Source organism: Chanodichthys erythropterus, chromosome 19 (genome assembly GCF_024489055.1).
Source record: "Chanodichthys erythropterus isolate Z2021 chromosome 19, ASM2448905v1, whole genome shotgun sequence".
NCBI lineage: Eukaryota > Metazoa > Chordata > Actinopteri > Cypriniformes > Xenocyprididae > Chanodichthys > Chanodichthys erythropterus.
In genome coordinates this window covers 33,366,307-33,388,052 of record NC_090239.1, presented here as the reverse complement: position 1 = coordinate 33,388,052, position 21,746 = coordinate 33,366,307, and the positions used below count along the sequence as shown (strand labels likewise).

General features: G+C 35.4%; 1 protein-coding gene across 1 annotated transcript in view; it reads right to left on the bottom strand.

Annotated features, from left to right (window-relative positions):
* Positions 1-812: 812 nt before the first annotated feature.
* The window catches only part of oplah (5-oxoprolinase, ATP-hydrolysing), a 47,195-nt gene continuing 26,261 nt past the window's right edge, over positions 813-21,746 (bottom strand). Inside the window, exons 11-27 of the mRNA XM_067370018.1 lie at positions 21,479-21,591; positions 20,556-20,726; positions 20,274-20,411; positions 20,053-20,191; positions 18,752-18,864; positions 17,339-17,490; positions 16,402-16,562; positions 15,079-15,180; positions 13,146-13,320; positions 12,812-12,996; positions 12,575-12,721; positions 11,381-11,515; positions 9,910-10,059; positions 7,614-7,771; positions 7,345-7,505; positions 6,027-6,124; positions 813-3,988 (exon numbers count right to left, since the gene is read on the bottom strand). Of these exons, the coding sequence (XP_067226119.1) occupies positions 3,869-3,988; positions 6,027-6,124; positions 7,345-7,505; positions 7,614-7,771; positions 9,910-10,059; positions 11,381-11,515; positions 12,575-12,721; positions 12,812-12,996; positions 13,146-13,320; positions 15,079-15,180; positions 16,402-16,562; positions 17,339-17,490; positions 18,752-18,864; positions 20,053-20,191; positions 20,274-20,411; positions 20,556-20,726; positions 21,479-21,591 (2,418 nt within the window). The 3' untranslated portion in view covers positions 813-3,868. The remainder of the gene's footprint in view (positions 3,989-6,026; positions 6,125-7,344; positions 7,506-7,613; positions 7,772-9,909; positions 10,060-11,380; positions 11,516-12,574; positions 12,722-12,811; positions 12,997-13,145; positions 13,321-15,078; positions 15,181-16,401; positions 16,563-17,338; positions 17,491-18,751; positions 18,865-20,052; positions 20,192-20,273; positions 20,412-20,555; positions 20,727-21,478; positions 21,592-21,746) is intronic.

The window sequence follows — 21,746 nt, the reverse complement described above, 5'->3', positions numbered from 1 at the left end:
TAAGTGTACACACAAATGTTTTTAGATTGCAAGGGAAAGTGGCCCATTTTAAAACATTGAAATATCAAGGCAAAGCATAAGTGACATTGTCTCACAGCAAATGCATGTTTGTTACTGTTATTTTGCTTTTTTAGTCAAATGTTCCTCCTTGAGGTTTTTTTTTTTTTTTTTTTTGGATCATGTTACCGTCTGATGTCACATCATAACTTGTGGTTTGAGAAGCCCTGTAAATCACTTTTACTTGAATCCAATGATGAAATTGATAGGAATTTTAAAAATTAAGATATTATTAAATCAAATGCAACTTGATTTTATTTATATTCTTGGTATTTTAAAACAATATTCTGTATTTTAAAAGACTTGTGCTGCTCACAAAAAAAGATGTAGTGGAACAAGAAGAATCTATAAAAACTATAGAAAACAACAATGGCTTGATCAGAACACAGTGAACCTTATATAAATCTGGATTTGTTTTGCTCAGCACATCCTTTAATTCAGAACTTTCACACACTATATCCACATTGTTTTCATTGTAGAGGCAAAACGGGCAACTAACTGGACTTTAGACTATAGAATGAACACATCAAATTCTTATGAAATCAACCATTTGACCAATTCATAAAATTACTGCTTGCTTTGAACACGATACAGGAATACTGAAAATAGAATTGGAGGTCTGATTACTTGAAAACTTACATTTCAACATAGAATTTGTTAAGGAAAAATGGTTTTGAGAAAACACATTAACTTTTCAAAGATCAGGAACAAAATATCCAAATAGTCTAATCATGTTTATTTTTATAGTTGTGAGTACTGGCAATACCAAAATTAATAAATACAAATTACATGTGGCAGAAGTTATATTCTCCAAAAATACACTGTTAGCCCGGATAAGTTGAATTTACTTAAAAAATTTGAGGAAATTGGTTGCCCTAAAAAATTAAGTAATGATTAAATAATGTGAACTTTATAATTTGAGTTCATTAAACTTAACAAGTTTTGTAATATTATTACTTTGTAGTTATTACACATAGTATATTTAAGTTCAATGTACTAAGCAAGTTAACTTGCCACCAATCAAAATTCATCCATGCCTCCCATCATGCATTGCTGCATGAATAAATTATGAGCTGAATTGTCTTAGTAATTTTCTTTATTCTCACTATTTAAATTTTGCTGTTTTTCTGTGACTTTAGTAGCTTGTTTTCTAATGTTCAGAGTTGATCTGTTTATCAGAATATGTTGTTTGTCACCGTTGTTGAGATTCATACGCTGATTCTTGATGTCTGTGTGTGCCTAAAATATATATATATATATTTTTGTTTTGTGATAAGGACAACTTAAAAAAAAATGCATTGTAAAAGTTGCTCTTCTGCTGTAGAATCACAGTGCTGCTGTAATCAATAATGTAAATCTAACTCAGAGATTGGGCTCTAAATGAGTTCAGTGATTCAGATCAAATAACGATTATGTGAAAACATAACCAACACCTGATAATCTTTTAACTTTGCTTGTCTGGTTGGTTTTAATGCAGTTAAAACTGCCCAAACAAAATCTAATATTAAAAAGTCAAGGGTCAAGAGCTTACCTAAAACAAACCCTGACCTCGATGATGGTAACTTAAAAATTGTGATTTTCTCCTTTGGTGAAAAACTATAAAAAGGTAAATGTTTGGAAAAAATGTCTGTAGAACAGCCAAAACAAATATTCCAACTGCTCATCAACAGCTCCTTGAATTGAACATACACCACAACAAAATGGCGTCATTACCTGCAGCAAACCAGTGTGTAGGAGGTGTGGTCAGGAGAAAAACTTCATAATTTAAGTGCATTTAACTTACTTATTAACACATTCAAATACACCCACAAATTAATAGAATATACTTATATTTTATAAGTAATGCAACCAAACTTAAATGTTTTAAGTATATTGTAATTATATTTTTAAGTAAATATAAAATCTGGGCTAAGAGTGTAATGCTGATGAGAAAATCAGAACATTTTATAAAAGTACTTAAGAGTAAATCTTGTATTAAACAAAGGACCTTCGTAAGCACATTTGAAATAGGCTACTAATGGTTTTACATAAAGAATAATTAAGTAATCAAATATATCTATAATAAAATGCACCAAAATATGTCTTCACCCCGAAATAATGTTTAACGCCTACTTTTGCATGTCAATCTGCATATTATTTTCTAATGCATATTGAATATCCAGACAGGTGATATGTAATAAAAACTGAAATGTCGCTTAAACTGAAAAGATCCAAAAAAACAAAACAAAAAAAAACAAACAAACAATGAACAAACACAACCAAGAATATGAAAAAAGTCTATTAGCAGTAGCTAGCTAGTATGATCGCATGAAATCACGAGCAGTCTCAACATAACACAAAAAAACATTAGGCCTATATTAGCCTATGCCAAGGATCGTGTTTAAATGTAGCTTATTGCAGTCTTTATAAATGCTTTCTGTAGCCTAGGCCTATAGGCCAATAAAATGCCTCAGTTGATATGATAGAACTGTTGTAAATAATGATGAAGTTGAAATCACATGTGAAAATCAACATCAACCAATGAATGTATTATGATGTATTAGGCTAAAGGAAGGTATTCAAGTGAGTTAATAATACGCTACAGTTGTATAGGCTAAATAAAACCAATAAAAAGCATGTTAAAAAAGGAACCACAATGCAATACAAAGCAAAGAGTAGGCTAATTCGAAAGGATAAAACTCTTATCAATATGGGAAATTCTTCATATTAACATGCCCGTGCCCTATTTTTACAGCCTTTTCTTTGAGAGTAAATGAGGCTTAGAAGTATGAATGCTTGAACATGATTTGTCATGAGCCAAGCAAACCTGGCGGTAAAAAAAGCAATCCTGGCAAACAGGCATACACAAACAGAAAAATTACAATATTATTCCATTTAAAATCTAACATGACCGATCAATGTGTTTCTTGACACATTATGTCAAGTTCTAGGCTATATTTCATGATAGCTTGGAAATGAAACGCGCCTCTGACGATTGCTCTTAGAACTAAATCCTATTAAGTTTTTGTCACGCCTGGTGTATTTTTGTCAATATTCCCAAATTTTGCTAAATTTTCCCCTTTTAGTTATACGTGTTTTTATGCATAGGCCCTATTTGGATATGAATCATGCCACAAACAAGGAAAAAAAATCGTAACTAGCCTATATAAATGAATGATTGAAAAAAAAGAGAAATAGGCTAAATTTAGAACTTTCAATTTTGGTTTTTCGTTTTGTATTTCACCAACTTCTATATTGTACCTTTTGTACATTTTTGTACACTTTTATATTGTAACCTTATAAATCATGTAGCCTACTTAATTGTGTCCTGACTCCTGTCCTTTTATATTAATTTATGCACGAATATGCTATTTAGTAAAATGCTTGTGGTTAGCGCATATTTAGGCTACACTTTTTTCTTCTTCTTTTTTTAAAAGCTCTGATGTTTGTGCAGGATATGACACACACACATTTATAAGGCCCCGTTAATTTCATCAATATATCAAATAATAACAATAAAGCAGCCTAAAACCCTCTCAAATTCGTATTAGCCTACTCTACAAATACAATTCATCCTGTCCAAACCGCATGTAGAGGTGCTGAAGTCTATCACAGCATAGCGTAAAATGTATTGAATTATTATGCCGATCATTGATTTTCTCATCACTTTATACAGTATATTAGACTATAACCAACCTTTGTAAAACACTGTGTAGCAGAACAGGGAAAACACTTTATAAGAGGTTGCACTAGACTTTATTTCAGCTTTTATCAAAAACAGTTTATTGTCTAATGCTTTGTTCCCTAAAATGCATGAATCCATGAAGTCTTCTTAAACTGTGTCCTGCAACTCATGCAGGCAACGACGTTTAGAGGGAAGCTGATGGTCTTCATCCTGTTCATCCACACGTCCATATCCACCTCCTCCAGGGGTGAACAGACTGAACATGTCCTGTCATGTATGCCACAGGTTACTCAAGCCCATTTTAATTAAAGCTTACGTCCGCCTATCAAGCTTTAACCTTTATAAAGCTTTGCCAAATCAATGTTTCTTTTGAATAAAAAATGACGAATTTAATTTATTTTAATTTAACTTCCTTACATTCAAAATTGAAGTAACAAACAGGATGCATTTCAACTTTTCAAATGGCAATTCTGCATCCTGTTTGCTACCTCAATTCAAATTCAGGAACTGAATTGGAATTCAAATGGCATTCTCACTTCAGTTCTGAATGGCACAGATGCCTGGGAAATGCTTTAGAAGTCAGGCATCACTATCTACTCACTCTGAATGGCACACAGCATTACAGTCTCATACATGCTACAACTAACTGGTCATTAATTTTGATTCAGAATGTTACATAGCAGCAATATTTTTCTTTACAAGTGTCAAGATTGTGGAAAATTTTGCAACTGAAATGTACAGTATATGTCCAACTTGCGTGATATCTTGTTGTGGGACTATATCACTGATGGTCCTTGTGTGAGAGTAATTAATCAAGATAAAATGTAAAAGTGTTTCCCTCAGATTTCAAAATGAATTGTGAGCCATGTCACCGAGAATCAACCTGATCTTATGGCTTGAATTTTTTCATTGTTTCTCTAAGTAACTGATTACATGTAATCTGAATTACATAAACAGATTCCAAAAATTAAATACTTGTAATTAGATTATGCTGTAAAAAATAAAAAAATAAAATAAAATCAGACTACAGTTACTTTTTTAATTGGTTACATGATTATATGCTACTCTCACAACGGCAGTAAACTATTCATGATTCAGTGATTCTCCCTACTAGTTCTTTTTTTTAAAAAAAAATCGTTTTATTTATTTCAATTTCAAAAAATAATACCTACTCTTAATACACTGCCCGGCCAAAAAATAAATAAATAAATAAATAAAATCGCTGTTTGGATTTTAATAGGCAAAGAGTCTATGAATGGATCATTATTACAGTGAATATTATTTTTCTAGCATGTTATATGTTTGGCAACGGTTCTTTTAACCCTAAAAGATTGGAGCTTTTCATTTCTTAAACCACCATGTATTAAGATGTATCAAGACCATATTCCAGGATGACAATGTCAAGATTCATCAGGTTCAAAATGTGAAAGAATTGTTGGGAGGGAGCATGAAGAATCATTTTCACACATGAATTGACACTGACCTTAACCTCAGTGTAAGTTTCTGGGATATGCTGGAGGAAACGTTACAGAGTGCTCACCTCTTACATTGTCAATACAAGATCTTGACCAAAAAATGATCAATGTTTGGTCAATATCTTGTATTGACAATGCAAGAGGTGAGCACTCTGTAAAGTCTCCTCCAGCACATCACAAAGACTTTCAATTAAATTAAGGTTAGTAAGGTTAATTTTAAGCCTGGTGAATCTTGACATTGTCATCCTGGAATATGGCCATGATACATCTTAATACATGGTTGTTTAAGAAATGAAAAGCTAAACATGCTAGAAACATAATCATCACTGTAATACTGATACATTCATAGATTCTTAAGCATTAGCCTATTAAAATCCAAACAGCAACTGTACCAATTCATGTAATTTCATATTTACATGCAATGCAATTTTTTGTCATCTGTTTTATCTGGAATTTTAGTATACAGTGTATCTTTATCTTTTTGTCTGATTTTCAAATATTTTTTGCTTCAAAAACTGAATAGAAAAATCCATCTGGAATCAGCGTTGCATTGCTCTAAAAAGTGGGTGGGCACTAATGCATATTTACAGGGATAATGCATGAAGAATTTTTTATTTTCTCAAATAAAAGGTGTGTGATAATAGGTGTGGTATTCATCTGTTCATGTGATCTCAAGAGGGTGGACATCATTCAATGGTGGAACACCATTATGTAGAATAAAAGAGCTTTTTTCAGAACACTGATAACTGTCTCTCCTTTTATCCAAAGTATTATTAATTTGGAGGTATTTAGAAGTATGCAACATAAAAAACACACACAGTTTGTCTTACCCCAGGATCCAGGCTGATGGTATTCTTGGCCCCTAAATTTAAGACTCTGCCATCCGTTTTATGTAACAAATTCAGCCCTGGTGCTCCATTTTCACCTCCTAGACAAGCCAAAAATTACATGTATGTGTATGAAGCCATAAGCAAGTATATGAAAGCATATATAAATACACTATATTGCCAAAAGTTTTGGGACGCCTGCCTTTACGTGCACTTTAATGACATTGAATTCTTAATCCATAGGGTTTAATATGGAGTTGGCCCAGCCTTTGCAGCTATAACTGCCTCAACTCTTCTGGGAAGGCTTTCCAGAAGGTTTAGAAGTGTGTTTATGGGAATTTTTGACCATTCTTCTAGAAGCGCATTTGTGAGGTCAGGCACTGATGTTGATGAGAAGGCCTGGCTCGCAGTCTCCGCTCTAATTCATCCCAAAGGTGTTCTATCGGGTTGAGGTCAGGACTCTGTGCAGGCCAGTCAAGTTCCTCCACACCAAACTCGCTCATCCATGTCTTTATGGACCTTGCTTTGTGCACTGCTGCCCCAAACTGTTCACACAAAGTTGGGAGCATGAAATTGTCCAAAATGTCTTGATATGCTGAAGGATTAAGGGTTCCTTTCACTGGAACTAAGGGGCCAAGCCCAACCCCTGAAAAACAACCCCACACCATAATCCCCCCTCCACCAAACTTATAACTTGGCACAAGGCAGTCAGGCAAGTAGCATTCTCCTGGCAACTGCCAAACCCAGACTCGTACATTGGATTGCCAGACAGAGAGAGTCGTGATTCGTCATTCCAGAGAACACATCTCCACTGCTCTAGAGTCCAGTGGCGGCAAGCTGTACATCACTGCATCTGACGCTTTGCATTGCACTTGGTGATGTAATGCTTGGATTCAGCTGCTGGCCATGGAAAACAACTCCATGAAGCTCTCTATGCACTGTTCTTGAGCTAATCTGAAGGCCACACCAAGTTTGAAGGTCTGTAGCTATTGACTCTGCAGAAAGTTGGCAACTTCCCAGCTGTTGTTCCCAATTGCTTCCACTTTGTTATGATACCACTAACAGTTGACCGTGGAATATTTAGTAGTGAGGAAATTTCACAAATGGACTTATTGCACAGGTGGCAACCTATCACAGTACCTATCACGCTCCTGAGGGCGACCCATTCTTTCACAAATGTTTGTAGAGGCAGTCTGCATGTCTAGGTGCTTGATTTTATACACCTGTGGCCATGGAAGTGATTGGAACACCTGAATTCAATGATTTGGAGGGGTGTCCCAATACTTTTGGCAATATAGTGTATCTTTGCAGAAGAAGGTACCATATAGGCCGTAGGGTCGTGTAGAGCGCCTCTCTGTCAGTACTGACAGAACCACTGGACTACGATATCGAAGTTTCCTGATCACACCATCGCCGCCATGGTATAGACCTTTCCCTCCAGAACCAGGCCGCAGAGAAAACTGCTCAAGAATCACTGGATACCTGAAATGCCAACATCAACTCAACTTTAAATATCTCTTTCATGTTATGAACGAATTGAATGTTTCTATATGTTCTGTTACTGTAATGTTTCTGTAATGCTTCTCAGACCTGCTCTCCAGGATCTCAGGGTCAGTGATGCGAGTGTTTGTCATGTGAGTGTGAACGCCGCCACGGCCATTCCAGGTTGGCCCAGCCCCCGCTCCACCAGCAACCGTCTCATAGTAACCACTTTTCTCGCAGCCGAACGACACGTTGTTCATGCAACCCTAAAAAGAGAATATGAGAGAAAGCACAAAGTAGGATCATAAATAGCATCTAAATGAACCCAAATTGAGTTTTTCATTCCAGGCAATAAAGATATTATGTACTATGTACAATGTTTTATGGTTTGTATTATCACACAGCTAATACATAAATTCACTGGCCACTTTATTAGGTAATGTTACTCTACACCTGTTCAACTGCCCGTTATCGCAAATACATAATCAGCCAATCACATGGCAGCAACTAAGTGCCTTTAGGCATGTAGACATTGTCAAGATGACCTGCTGAAGTTCAAACTGAGCATCAGAATGGGGAAAAATGTGATTTAAGTAATTTCCTAAATATTTCAGAAACTGCTGATATGCTGGGATTTTCATGCATAACCATATCTAGGGTTTACAGAGAATGGTCAAAAAAAGAGAAAATATCCAGTTAGCAAAATGGGCAAAAATGGCTTGTTGATGCCAGAGGTCAGAGGAGAATGGCCAGACTGATTCGAGCTGATAAAAACTCAACAGTAAATTAAATAACTACTCGTTACAACTGAGGTATGCAGAAGAGCATCTCTGAATGCAACAACAAATTGAACTTTGAAGCAGATGGGCTACAGAAGCAGAAGACTGTAAGCTAAGAACAGGAAACTGAGGCTGCAATTCACACGGGCTCATCAAAATTGGGCAAAGAAGATTGGAAAAATGCCTAGTTTGATGAGTCTCAATTTCTGCTGCGACATTCAGATGGTAGGGTCAGAATTTGGGATAAACAACATGAAAGCATGGATCCATCCTGCCTTGTATTAAAGGTTCTGGCTGGTGGTGGTGTAATGATGTGGGAATATTTTCTTGGCACACACAGTTTAAATGCCACAGCCTAACTAAGTATTGTTGCTGACCATGTCAATCCCTTTATGACCACAGTGGACCCATCTTCTGATGGCTACTTCCAGTAGGATAATGCACCATGTATCAAAACTCAAATATTCACAAATTGGTTTCTTGAACATGACAATGAGTTCACTATACTCAAATGCCCTCAACAGTCACCAGATCTCAATACAATAAAGCACTTTTGGGATGTAGAATGGAAGATTTGCATCATGGATGTGCAGCTGACAAATCTGCAGCAACTGTGTGATGTTATCATGTCAATATGGACCAAAATCTCTGAGGAATGTTTCCAGCACCTTGTTGAATCTATGCCACGAAGAATTAAGGTAGTTCTGAAGGCAAAACAGGGTCCAATCTGGTATTAGCAAGGTGTACCTAATAAAGTGGCTGGTGACTGTATAAAATTATATATATATATATTATATCAAACTTTATCCATACACATACAGTACACTCATGTAAAGCGATATATACTATAGCAAAATTCGACTGCTTGATTTTTTTTTTTAATTTGTTGCAAAATGTACCTATATTTTTACCCTGCTCATTCTGTTTGGACTGTTAGTCTTAAATTTGTATATTTTTCACTCTGGACTACGCATTTAACTCAGATTCCATGATTGTCTGTGGTGTTTGATGTGTATACTGTATTGTTTCTTGTATTTGTCCTGTTTTTGATGTATTTATGTGTTGATTATAAAGCGCTTTATAGCGTTTTATAAATCAAACTTATTATTATTACTATGGTAGCACTTTATTTTACAGTCCTGTTCCACATGTACATACTATGTACTTATTATAGTAATTATAATAACTGGGTAATAACTAGGTACTAACCCTGAACCTACCCCTAAACCTAACCTTAACCTATGTAGTTATCTTATATTGCCCTCTACTTTCCTAAGTAGGTACACTATAAGTACATGTACTGAAAAATAAAGTGCAACCATTATTATTGATATAAATTAATTTATTTCCACCTTTATTTGCATACATACAGTACTCTTGTAGTCCAATATATACTTTCAACTATATAGCATATCTCAACTGCCTGATTGCTTGTATTGCTGTAAAATGTAAACTATATTATTGCTCAGGTCTAATCTGCTAAATGCAAATATAAAGCATGAAGATATTAAAATATTCTAAACATTAAAATTAAAATTTTCTGTAAAGCTACTTTAATTTTTTATTTTAGCTACTTTTTTCATCAACTGCTGTAGATACAGACCATCCTGTTTGATAAAACACACCTGTGAGGCTGCACACACTTGGAAGGCTCTGAAGATGACGTCTACCACTCTCTGTGAGGTCAGCACATTACCGCCCACTACTGCAGCGTTCTGAGACGGCTGCAGGATCGAGCCGGGGGGGATGATGACTTTAACAGGTTTCAGACAGCCCTGAAACAAATCATGACACAAAAAAACTTTCTTGCAAATAATAATATTAAAAAAAATATTCGTAAAAAGTGCAATAACACTTTATTTGTGTAATGTCCTTGTTACACGTTACATAGAAATGACAGTAAATTATCCATAATTACAACCTTAAACCAAACCCTATCAAGTAGATGTTGTTAATTAATATCACTCAGTACTTATTTGTGTAGCACTTTAACAAGGACACCATAAAATAAAGTGTAACCTAACATACACATTCCAAATATGTGAAGATAAGTGACATTTTAAACCCATTGAAACTGTTCATTTCAAATGTTGTCAAATAGTCTATGATAATAATACGTTAAAATGTACAAGTCAGTGAATTTAAGCGACAGGTCAACTACATATGCAACTGTGTATGAATATTTATTTAGCGCAAATCTATGTAAACAAAAAGTGGAGCAGAACTATCGCAGTGAGGTACTGCAACTGATGTTATTGTTTGTTCAATAACATCTTCTGTTTACCATATTTGATGTGCTCTATATATGTGCTTTGAACAATGTTTATATGCGAATAAAAGTTAAATCTGTCATATAAAAGGATATAAAGCGATTGTGTCTCTTCAAAAGGCTTGAAATAAACTACTTGTCTCAAATGGATTACTTTTACGATGTCTTCATGAACATTTTGAAACTTGAAAAAGTTAATTACATAAGACTTTCAATGGATAGGCAAAAAATTATGAGAACAAAACATTAAAAACATGATGTATTTACTAGAAATTTTACAGTAATTTATTGAGTTTAATGTGTGTAAGCAGCTAATGAGACCAAATATGTGCATGTGTGCAAACACATAACACACGAACCACCGCTGTGCGCATTATAGTCAGTTTTTTAACATTCATAATAATAATAAATGTTTCCTGAGCAGCAAATCAGCATATTAGAATGATTTATGGAGGATCATGAGACATTGAAGACTGCTGCTGAAAATTCAGCTTATGAATAATAACATTTTAAAATATGGTTACACTTTGTTTTAAGGTGTCCTTTTTACAGTGAAATAATACATTTAAGTACTGAGTAATATTAATTACATAAAGTTACTACATAACTAGGTTTAGGGTTTGGTTTAGGGTTAGTTGTTTGTAATTATGCATAATTTACTGTTATTACTATAGTAAGTATATGTAAGATGTGTAACAGGAACACTGTAAAATAAAGTGTTACCTAAAATATATTCAAAGAGAAAAATGTTAACTGTTTTTTTCCTTTTGACTTCCTTCAAAAACATAAAGAGATTTAGTTGAGCACAATCCACCAAAGTGTGTCACCTGGTTGAGGGGGATGTCCTGGCCCACCATGCATCTCAGACAGTATATGAGGGCCGAGAGGGTGATAGCACGAGGAGCATTACAGTTGCCCCACACTTCTGTCCCTGTGCCGGTGAAATCAAACACTGCGCTGCCCTGCAGATAGACACATAGGCGGACAGAAGTACTGTTCATCACTGTATTTGGGTTGTAACTTCTACTTTCAAAAGGTAAGCAATCAGGTTTTTTTGTGCATAAATTTTAATAATATTTTTAATACATACTGAATGTATCATGGCCAATAATTTTGAAATAATGGATTCAAATTAATTGATTTTTTTTATTCAAATTATTATTTTTATTATTAATTAATAATCTTTGTTTGTTCATCTGATTGACCAATTATTCAAGTAAATAATTACTTGAATAAACGATTAATCGATTATCAAAATACTTGTTACTGTAGTTGTAGCTCTACATGCAACAAATCCATGCACACATCAATCCACAAATGCAACAAATCCTTGTGCTTGAAGAAAGAAAAAATGAACAAACATCATGCTGTATATGCAATTTAACATACAGTCAAACCAAAAATTATTCAGACATTTTTTCGATATATTTTTACTCGTCTGTGCAGGACACTGTAATTCATTTATGTATGTGATGGTGGCAAAATAAAGTAAACTTGTATTATACCCAAAAACTCTTCATACAGTGGACTACCAGTAAAACTGATACAAATTTGGGACCAAAAATTATTCAGACACTTTGACCTGACCATGTTTTGCTTAAGTGTTATCTGAAACATTTAAGATTAACTCTGAGATCTTGTCATATTTTATTACCATTTCTTTATACTATAGTGAATAAACTGCATTAATGAATGAAATATTAAAAGGTGTCTGAATAAATTTTAGTTTGACAGTACAAGTAAATGAATTTGTAAATGTATCCATTTTAATTTGTATTCTTTCTCAAGAATATATGTTCTATTGCTTCATATTTTGAAACCTAATAACCTTCATTTTGTAAATATATTTGGACTGAAAAGTAATTAAAATAAATGCCACTTGCTTTGATATTTTGTTACATAATGCAAAGACATTTATACAATGCTGATAAGTGTCCAAATATCTCAATATTATATACAATTGTTTTAGTTCTAATCCAGAAACTGATTTTAATTTGAAAAAGTAAAAAATATTTTCTTACTTCTTGTTCATCTATCTGGACCTTCAATCTGATTGGTGTCCCATCATCCATTTGATCTTCTGCTTCAACCTCAAGGGAACCTGTTTCCTGTCGCCGCCGCCGGGCGAAATCTTTCAGCATGTCACGAACTGCAAGCTCTGCGTTACTCTAGATATACACAGGGCATTTTATGATAAACACAAGGCAATTCCTGAAATATCACCATCCATATTTAATACATCAAGCTATTGTACACACCTGAATGTATCCCATGTATGCCTGGACGACCTCCAGGCCGTAGCTGGTGATCAACTCCCCCACAAGCTGACAGCCCCTCTGATTGGCTGCTACCTGTGCTCGAAGGTCAGACAGGTTGTCACGGAGATTGCGTGTCCCAGAACATCCTGGGTATTGAGCAGGTGCCATGAGGGCTTCTGTCACAGCTGATAGACATAAAGATGACTATGAATAATGACAAAAAATTAAAATAAACAACACCAATCTTATATGGACTGACTATGGAAATACCCTGATATAACAATATGGTAATAATCATTCAGTATTATCTGTTACACTGTTTTTTTCCCCCTACCTTTCTCCTGAAAGACTCCACCCGTGACCAGTTTGAAGGAAGTGAAGACGGCACCCTCCTGCTGTAGACTGGTGGAGTGGGGGGGCATGGAGCCTGGAGTGATGCCCCCTATATCAGCATGATGCCCCCTACTGGCCACAAAGAACACCGGCGCACTCATGCCATCACGAAACACCTGCACAAGACAAAGCGACAGTGACAAAACCCCAAATGTAACATTTAGCTGTGCCTTTATGGGCTCAACGCTAATGTTTTTTTTTTTTCTACAGTTCAGATTTTTACCTTCCCTGCTAAAATGCATCAACATTAAAGGGTTAGTTCACCCAAAAATGAAAATTATGTCATTAATGACCCTCATGTCGTTCCAAACCCGTAAGACCTCCGTTCATCTTTGGAACACAGTTTAAGATATTTTAGATTTAGTCCAAGAGTTTTCTGTCCCTCCATTGAAAATGTATGTACGGTATACTGTCCATGTCCAGAAAGGTAATAAAAACATCATCAAAGTAGTCCATGTGACATCAGTGGGTTAGTTAAAAGGTTTTGAATCATCTAAAATACATTTTGGTCCAAAAATAACAAAAACCACGACTTTATTCAGCATTGTCTTCTCTTCCGGGTCTGTTGTATATCCGCTTTCACTCCACAGTGACGCTGCTTCTTCTTCTTCATTCCTGTTTTACGGCGGTTGGCATCCAGCTTATTGGTGCATTACCACTGTCCGGAGCAGAAGGGGGCGGTAAATAAAGTTGTAGTTTATGTTATTTTTGGACCAAAATGTATTTTAGATGATTCAAAACCTTTTAACTAACCCACTGATGTCACATGGACTACTTTGATGATGTTTTTATTACCTTTCTGGACATGGACAGTATACCGTACATACATTTTCAATGGAGGGACAGAAAGCTCTCGGACTAAATCTAAAATATCTTAAACTGTGTTCCGAAGATGAACGGAGGTCTTACGGGTTTGGAACGACATGAGGGTGAGTCATTAATGACATAATTTTCATTTTTGTGAGAACTAACCCTTTAATGACACAGACAGCAACAGGTTTATTAGGCTGCTGTCACTTTAAGACCTGACACACATGACGCTGATCTGACACACATCCTATTTTTTCACAACTCTTTACATTCATTTAACACTTTTTAACTCATTTCAGAGTGTGCTTATGAGGATACCAAAATGGGAATTTTGACAATTTTGTCTGTTTTTGTCAATTCAAGCATGAAAGAGAACTAAATGCGGCACTGACCTGCTGTCTGAAGCGGCATTCATGTTAGTTCATGCGTTCGTGACCTCAAGGCTAGATTATTGTAATGCTCTACTGGGTGGTTGCCCTGCAGGCTTAATAAACAAACTCCAGATGGTCCTTAATGCAGCAGTTAAAGTTATACTAGAACCAGGAAGTATGACCATATTAGCCTAATTCTGTCAACACTGCAAAAACTGTCTATAATAAAAGCCATTATTAATCATCAGTAATAATTGATAATAAAATGAGCACCAAATCAGCATTTATGAATGATTTCTTAAGGATCATGTGACAAAAAAGACTGGAGTAATGACTGCTGAAAATTCAGCTTTGCCATCACAGGAATTAAACTGTATTTTAAATTGTAATAATATTTCATAATATTACTGTTTTTGTTACTTGTATTTTTAATTTTCAAATAAATGCAGCATTGGTTAATGTAAGAGACTTTTACATATTTATCTCATATGCACCAATTTTATATGTGTTTGTTACCTTGGATGGCTGTATTGCAGTAATAAGATTCAAAAGTAAAACATCCATATACATTACAGTAATGAAAAACAAGGCTTCTTTTTCAATTTTGTGGTGAAAACAAGTCAAACCTGTTTGTGACAGCCTTTTTGGATCATTCAAAATGAAACTGCAGAAAGTTCATCATGAGCAACCTACAGGAGTGATGACGGTTAGGTCTGGTAGATGACTGCCACCCGCACATGGATGATTACTGAGAATCACATCTCCCTCTTGCATACTGCCTCCTGCCGCCTTTATCTAAAATAAATGAAAATAACCTTTCATCAAACTTATAGTATATGACTTTATTCAAAATACAACACTAAGCATGCACATCTACATAATTCCAATTATAGTGCACAAAAATCTGAGAAAAATTGAATTTCAAATTGAAAGAAAAAAAAAATCACAAAAACTGATAATCATGTGTGAGAAAGAGATTTTGTGAAATCATGTTTATAAAATATTTTGAAAAAAATCAGATATTTCTTCATTAGTGAGGTCAAAACAAGCATTCTCTAGTGTACAAAATGACAGTATGAAAATTCATTCTCTCATGTCTAAACTGTTAATACATTCTTTCATAATGTTTTATCAGTAAAACGTTCTCTTCATTGTACCAGAAGTGCTGGTGCTTAGCAGCCATGACTGTATGCCGTGGCCAAAAGTTTTGAGAATGACACAAAGTCTGCTGCTTGTTTTTAGATTTTTTTGTTTTTTGTGTTTTTAGATCTTTTTGACAGATGTTACTATGGTATACTGAAGTATAATTACAAGCATTTCATAAGTGTCAAAGGCTTTCATTGACAATTACATTAAGTTTATGCAAAGAGTCAATATTTGCAGTGTTGACCCTTCTTTTTTAAGACCTCTGCAGTTCGTCCTGGCATACTATCAATCAACTTCTGGGCCACATCCCGACTAATTGCAGCCCATTCTTGCATAATTGATGCTTGGAGTTTGTCAGAATTTGTGGATTTTTGTTTGTCCACCCGCAATCTTGAGGATTGACTTTTGTGCGCCAAAAAAAACGAAATAACGATTTTATTCTACAATATCTAGTGATGGGCGATTTCAAAACACTGGTTCATGAAGCTTCGAAGCTTTACGAATCTTTTGTTTCGAATCAGTGGTTCGGAGCGTGTATCAAACTTTCTTCTCCTGCAGCCTATTCTTCTGCAACCCAGAATGGCAATCCAGAGCTGAAAGGTTTGTTTGAACTGCGCCCTCTACTGTACAGGTCTGAATTTGTATTTCCCTCAGCCTGAGGCTTATTTATTTCACTTTTGTTGTGAACTTTTGTTGTTGTTGTTGTTGTTGTTATTAAAAAAAAATAGTTATGTAATGTAATGTTTTTTGTGTGACTAATGAAATATTGTAACACATTACTTTTAAAAGTAAGTTAACCCAACAATGGCCACAACAATCAAGAATTCAACAATGTGTTATAATTTGTGGTATATTTGTGTGTTTGTGTACCTGGAACTGTACAGTCTCCTGCATGGCCCCTAGATGAACAGGGATGTGAGGAGCATTAGACACCAAACCTCCATCAGGACCAAACACAGCACAGGAAAAATCCAGACGCTCCTTTATATTGGTGGATATGGAGGTTCTCTGCAGCACACGACCCATCTGCTCTGTGTTTGAGGAACCAGAAAGCATCAGTGCACTAACAGATAATAACATAGATAACCAGATTTCACATTAAAGGATTAGTTTACTTCTGAATGAAAATTTCCTGATCATTTACTCACCCCTATGTCATCCAAGATGTTCATGTCTTTCTTTCTTTAGTATTAAAGAAATTAAGGTTTTTGAGGAAAACATTCCAGGATTCTTCTCCATAGTGTGGACTTTACTGGGGTTCACTAGGTGGAAGGTCCAAATTGCAGTTTCAGTGCAGCTTCAAAAGGCTCTACATGATCCCAGATGAGGAATAAGGGTCTTATATAGAGAAACGATCGGTCATTTTCTAAAAAAGAATAAAAAATTATATACTTTTTAACCACAAATGCTCATTTTGCACTAGTACCGATCCAGTTTTTACAAAGTAAATGTGAAAAGATTAAGCCAAACGCCCTTTACCAAAAAAAAGAAAAAAAAAGAATGTGTGGTTAAAAAGTATATACATTTTTATTTTTTAAATGACCAATCATTTCGCTAGACATGACCCTTATTCCTCGTCTTGGTTCGCGTAGAGCCCTTTGAAGCTGCACTGAAACTGCAACGAAGTCCTGGAATGTTTTCCTCAAAAACCTTAATTTCTTTTCAACTGAAGAAAGAAAGACATGAACATCTTGGATGACATGGGGGTGAGTAAATTATTAATCAAATTAGGAAATTTTAATTCAGAAGTGAACTAATCCTTTAACACACTCATCATTCATTCCAAAATTTTTCTGTCCCATCAAACCTGCGATGCTCATGAAGCGATGGGAGAAGATGGACAACTGGATGGTGTTGAGTTCAGTTCCTAAGACATACTGCGTTCCCATGCCAACAGCAATACACACATCACCATCCTCTGTCAGATGAGCCACACATGCCGGCTCCACGAGAATTGTGCTGAAAAAAGAAGAAATATTAATAAAAAAAGGAAATTAAAAACATATGGTTACAGAAACAATGTGAAGATTTCTAAACACCTTAGATCAACCCTCAAATGGCAAGTCTCAGAGTAGAATTATTACTTAACCGAAGAGCTGGAGACTGAAACAGGTAGTCACACTTTCCCATCAGCAGGACAGTTTAGACAAGAGCTAAACCCTCTACTTTTAAGATTAGTCACTTTTTCATTCGACGCTTGAAGAGGAGCAAAGCCATCATAACAATTATTGGTAACACTTTATTTTAAGGTGACTTGGTTACAAGTTACATGTACTTACTATATTAATAACATAGTGAAATAATATAGTAAGTTTATTATGCATCATTAAGTAACTAACCAAAACCAAATCCTAACCCTATAGTAAGTACATGTTGTTAATTAATATTATTTGTGTAATTACACTGTAACAAGGGCCCCTTAAAATAAAGTGCAACCCAATTATTCTTAAAGAAGTTGAAGAACACAGTACTGTGCAATAGCTTTTGGCACGCTAGATGATTCACACACACAAAAAAGTTTTAAGACACACAAAATTAATATATTTCGCTTGAGTGTGCCAGTAATACAAGTTTACATTGACAAACATTTACATTGCCAATAATAATCCAGTAAAATTTTTGTATGCACAAGGGGTCTAACAATAGATAGTATGGACCTAACAGAGATCTGATCTCACCATCATTGAGTCCGTCTGGAATTACATGAAGAGACAGAAAAACCTGAGGCAGACTAAATCCACAAGAACTGCAGGAACATATCCAAGATGTCCGGAGAAACTAACCTGCAAAGCTACATTAAAAACTGTGTTCAAATGTAGCTATGACAAAAGCTGTTCTAAAGGCAATGGGTGTTCTAGCAAATGTTAAATCAGTGTTATTATCATAGGTTAGGTTATTATCATAAACTAAAACTATTAAAAACATTTTTGTTAATTAAAATAAAGCTCAAATAAACAAAAAAAAAAACTTAAAATAAACAATTGTGGGCTGGTTACAAAATGAAATTAGTGCCGCTGACAGATAATGGTTGGGTGTTCTGTCAAGTTCAGCGGGTACAGCTTCACAAATCTCCTCAACAAGACACATGATCTGAGGAATCATTCATATCTGGAGCAAATGTTCAGCATACACTGAACTTTAACAGGTTTGAATAAACCCTACACAAGCACTACTAATGACTATGTATAATATTTAGAAACTTTCAGGAAATCACACACACCTGTTCTTATCAATAATAATGGCTGGTCCTTGGATGCTGTGATCACAGGAAAGATTCTCCCACAGATACACACTGGTGTCCAGATAACGGTCCTCAAAGTAACACTGGGTCATCTGGGTTTGAAAAATGAAGTTAATCAATAACATTCCTGTATAATTCCTTGGTTTTATTAGTAACACCCACAATAAAAAAATAAATATGTGTAAAGCATCTTGGCCAATGATAATCTGTGGTAAGGGAAGATGCACTACTAAAAATGCTTCTTATGATCTTAAAAACCTTTTTATTTAAAGGCTTTAATTATAACTCTTGGTTGAGAGAATGACCAAAGAGAGCAGAGGTGGAAGCTAGGGTGGCAACATCGAAGAAACACAAATATGACCCAAACTTTGACTGTTAACCAGAAGAGAAGCGCAGTAGTTGACTTCACCCTGGGCTAAAAGACTGTGCATTGTGTAGCTAGAATAAAGTCTATATCCTTCATATCCAGTATAACAATAAATCTATTAACTATAATAATATAGATCATCCTTTTTTTCCGTTTGCGCCAAACTTCAAACTTTGATGGCACTTTGTTTACTCTTTAAGTGAACTTTAAGTGGACTTTTGCTTGTTTGGTGCCTTGAACTGAACATGATCAATACCTGAGAGTTTTCCTAGCCACGACGAGGCACTTCTCATCTGGTGTGCGACCGGCTTTAGTGTACCCTAAATCACCAACACTAACTGTGCTTTAATGGACTACACAGGTTAAACTCCATCATCAGCCAATAACAGTAAAGTCAAGGCATAGACGCATTTCCACAGTTATTATCATTGTAAATCTTTAAAGTTTTTTACATTTTTATTTTTAAAAATGTAATGTATATTTATAACACTATACTTTGTGTTATATTACCTTGGCATTAAATTACATAACTAGTTAATGCTGCTGCATGAATGTTTTTAATACAACAGCTGTGGGATTGAAGCAAATTTGACATCTTCCTCTCTTCTGACCAATGAAATCAATCTCTCTATATTTTTTCTGCTTTTTGTAAAGTCATATGAGCTCTATTGTGGATTTTTTCTTTTGCTATTGAAGCAAATGAGAAAATAAAAATTTTGTAGTTTCCATTCACCACTACAGCAGCTTACCCAACGCTGCTGAGAACCACAGAAATGTGAAAAGGGTCCATTGCATCTTTAAGCAATACCTTGACTTCCTAACATCTGCAGCTGTCCGAGGAGCAGTTTCAGAGTATTTACTTTTAAAATATATATTTTAAAATATATGGTTAGGTTTGCATTGGTTTTAATACCTTAATAGGTCTTGGAGATTTCTGCCCTGCTTTGGGCTGCACTTTTGACCTAATTCCAGACTTCCCAGAACCACGCACACGGATATCATCCACCATGATAGGCCGATCAGTGATGGTGAAGCCGAACTCTTTCAGATATCTGATGTAGAAGCAGAAAGAGTGAGAGACTGAAGAGGAAACAACAAGTCATTTTTGACCAATCACAGTTGAAACAGGAGTACCGTTTAGTGAAGGCTGTGCGGAAGTCTCCCGAGCGACAGGAGTGGGCATTACTGGGGTGACCTGCAGCTGTGATCATGAGCGCACAATCTGTGCCCTCATAACGCAGGTGCAGGAACACTTCTATACTGATCTGAGAACTGTACAAACACAATCATGTAATTATCCTCTTAGTATTACAATAATATTTTGTTGCGTTTTCATGTGGGTTTGTTAAAAGTTAATGATACACCAGAAGAGCAAAAAGACAAGCTTTTCGGTGTGACTGCATCCTTAAGAGTGACCTGCTAAAGCCTTGTTTGCGCAGTATTTGGTCGCAGCGTTGAGAGAGATCCTCTATCCTGCGGTCCAGCTCAGAGTATGAGCTTGCTACATACTGTAGAGAACACGGTTCCTGAACCTCCTCCACCACATCAGCCAAAGCCAAACCATATGCAGACAGCACTCCGCTGTATCTAACAGTAGAAAGTGAAAGAGTTTTGTTCTGTCACCAATTTATTTCAAAAACATAAACACTTCATGTCAATGTTCTTATTCTAAATGGCTCAAAACAAAGATTTCCCAGCAGGCATGGATGTCAGTTCTCATTAGGCACTTAATTTTTAAATATAGTATGTATATAAATATGAAATAGAGCCAATCACTGGGGTCCAAGAACATGAAGAGAACATGCTGTGTATAGTTTTTCAATGTCATATTAAAACTTCTGTGATCATTACACAATTCTTCATTTTCTTAAGTTATAGTACACCCTATTATAAAAAAAGTGATGAGATTTTCCATGTGTACCACAAGATACAGAACGATCAGTCAATGTGGACCACATTTGCCAATGAATTGACAAATTTGAGAATGTTTTGTCTTGAGGGTTGATGAGTCAGACAAATGAGCTAAGATGAGTTCAAACAAATTTCACAATGGAAGAAAAAAATATCAGATTGAGGTCCATAGATTCAGAATAATAAGCAATTGAGATTATAGCTCACAAAGTTTCTGAAAGAACAAAAACGTATTCAATAATTTTTGCAAGCCAATTACAAAATTTGGTAGACTGAATTTGATGACCATCAGCCACTGACAAATGAATTTATTCACAGCAGAACAAATTCTGGAAAAGCATCTTATTGCCATCCCATTCAAGCATGTGACAAATCCTGAACAAACTAAAACACACAGATACTGCACACATATAAACATAAAGACATACTTGTGTATGAAGACAGTCTTCATGCCTAAGGCTCTTGCAATGGCACAAGCGTGTTGACCACCAGCTCCTCCAAAACATGCCAACACATGCTCAGATGTATCATGGCCTTTAGCCTGTTGAGAGAAAGCTGATATTCAAAACAGAAATTTAGATACCCATCCTGTAAAGCAGCAATTGGTTGGATGGTGGGCGTTACAATCCAGAATTGTAAAAAAAAAAAAAAAAAAAAAAGCTATATAGCTGTTGGGCAACCAGGGCCATATCCACC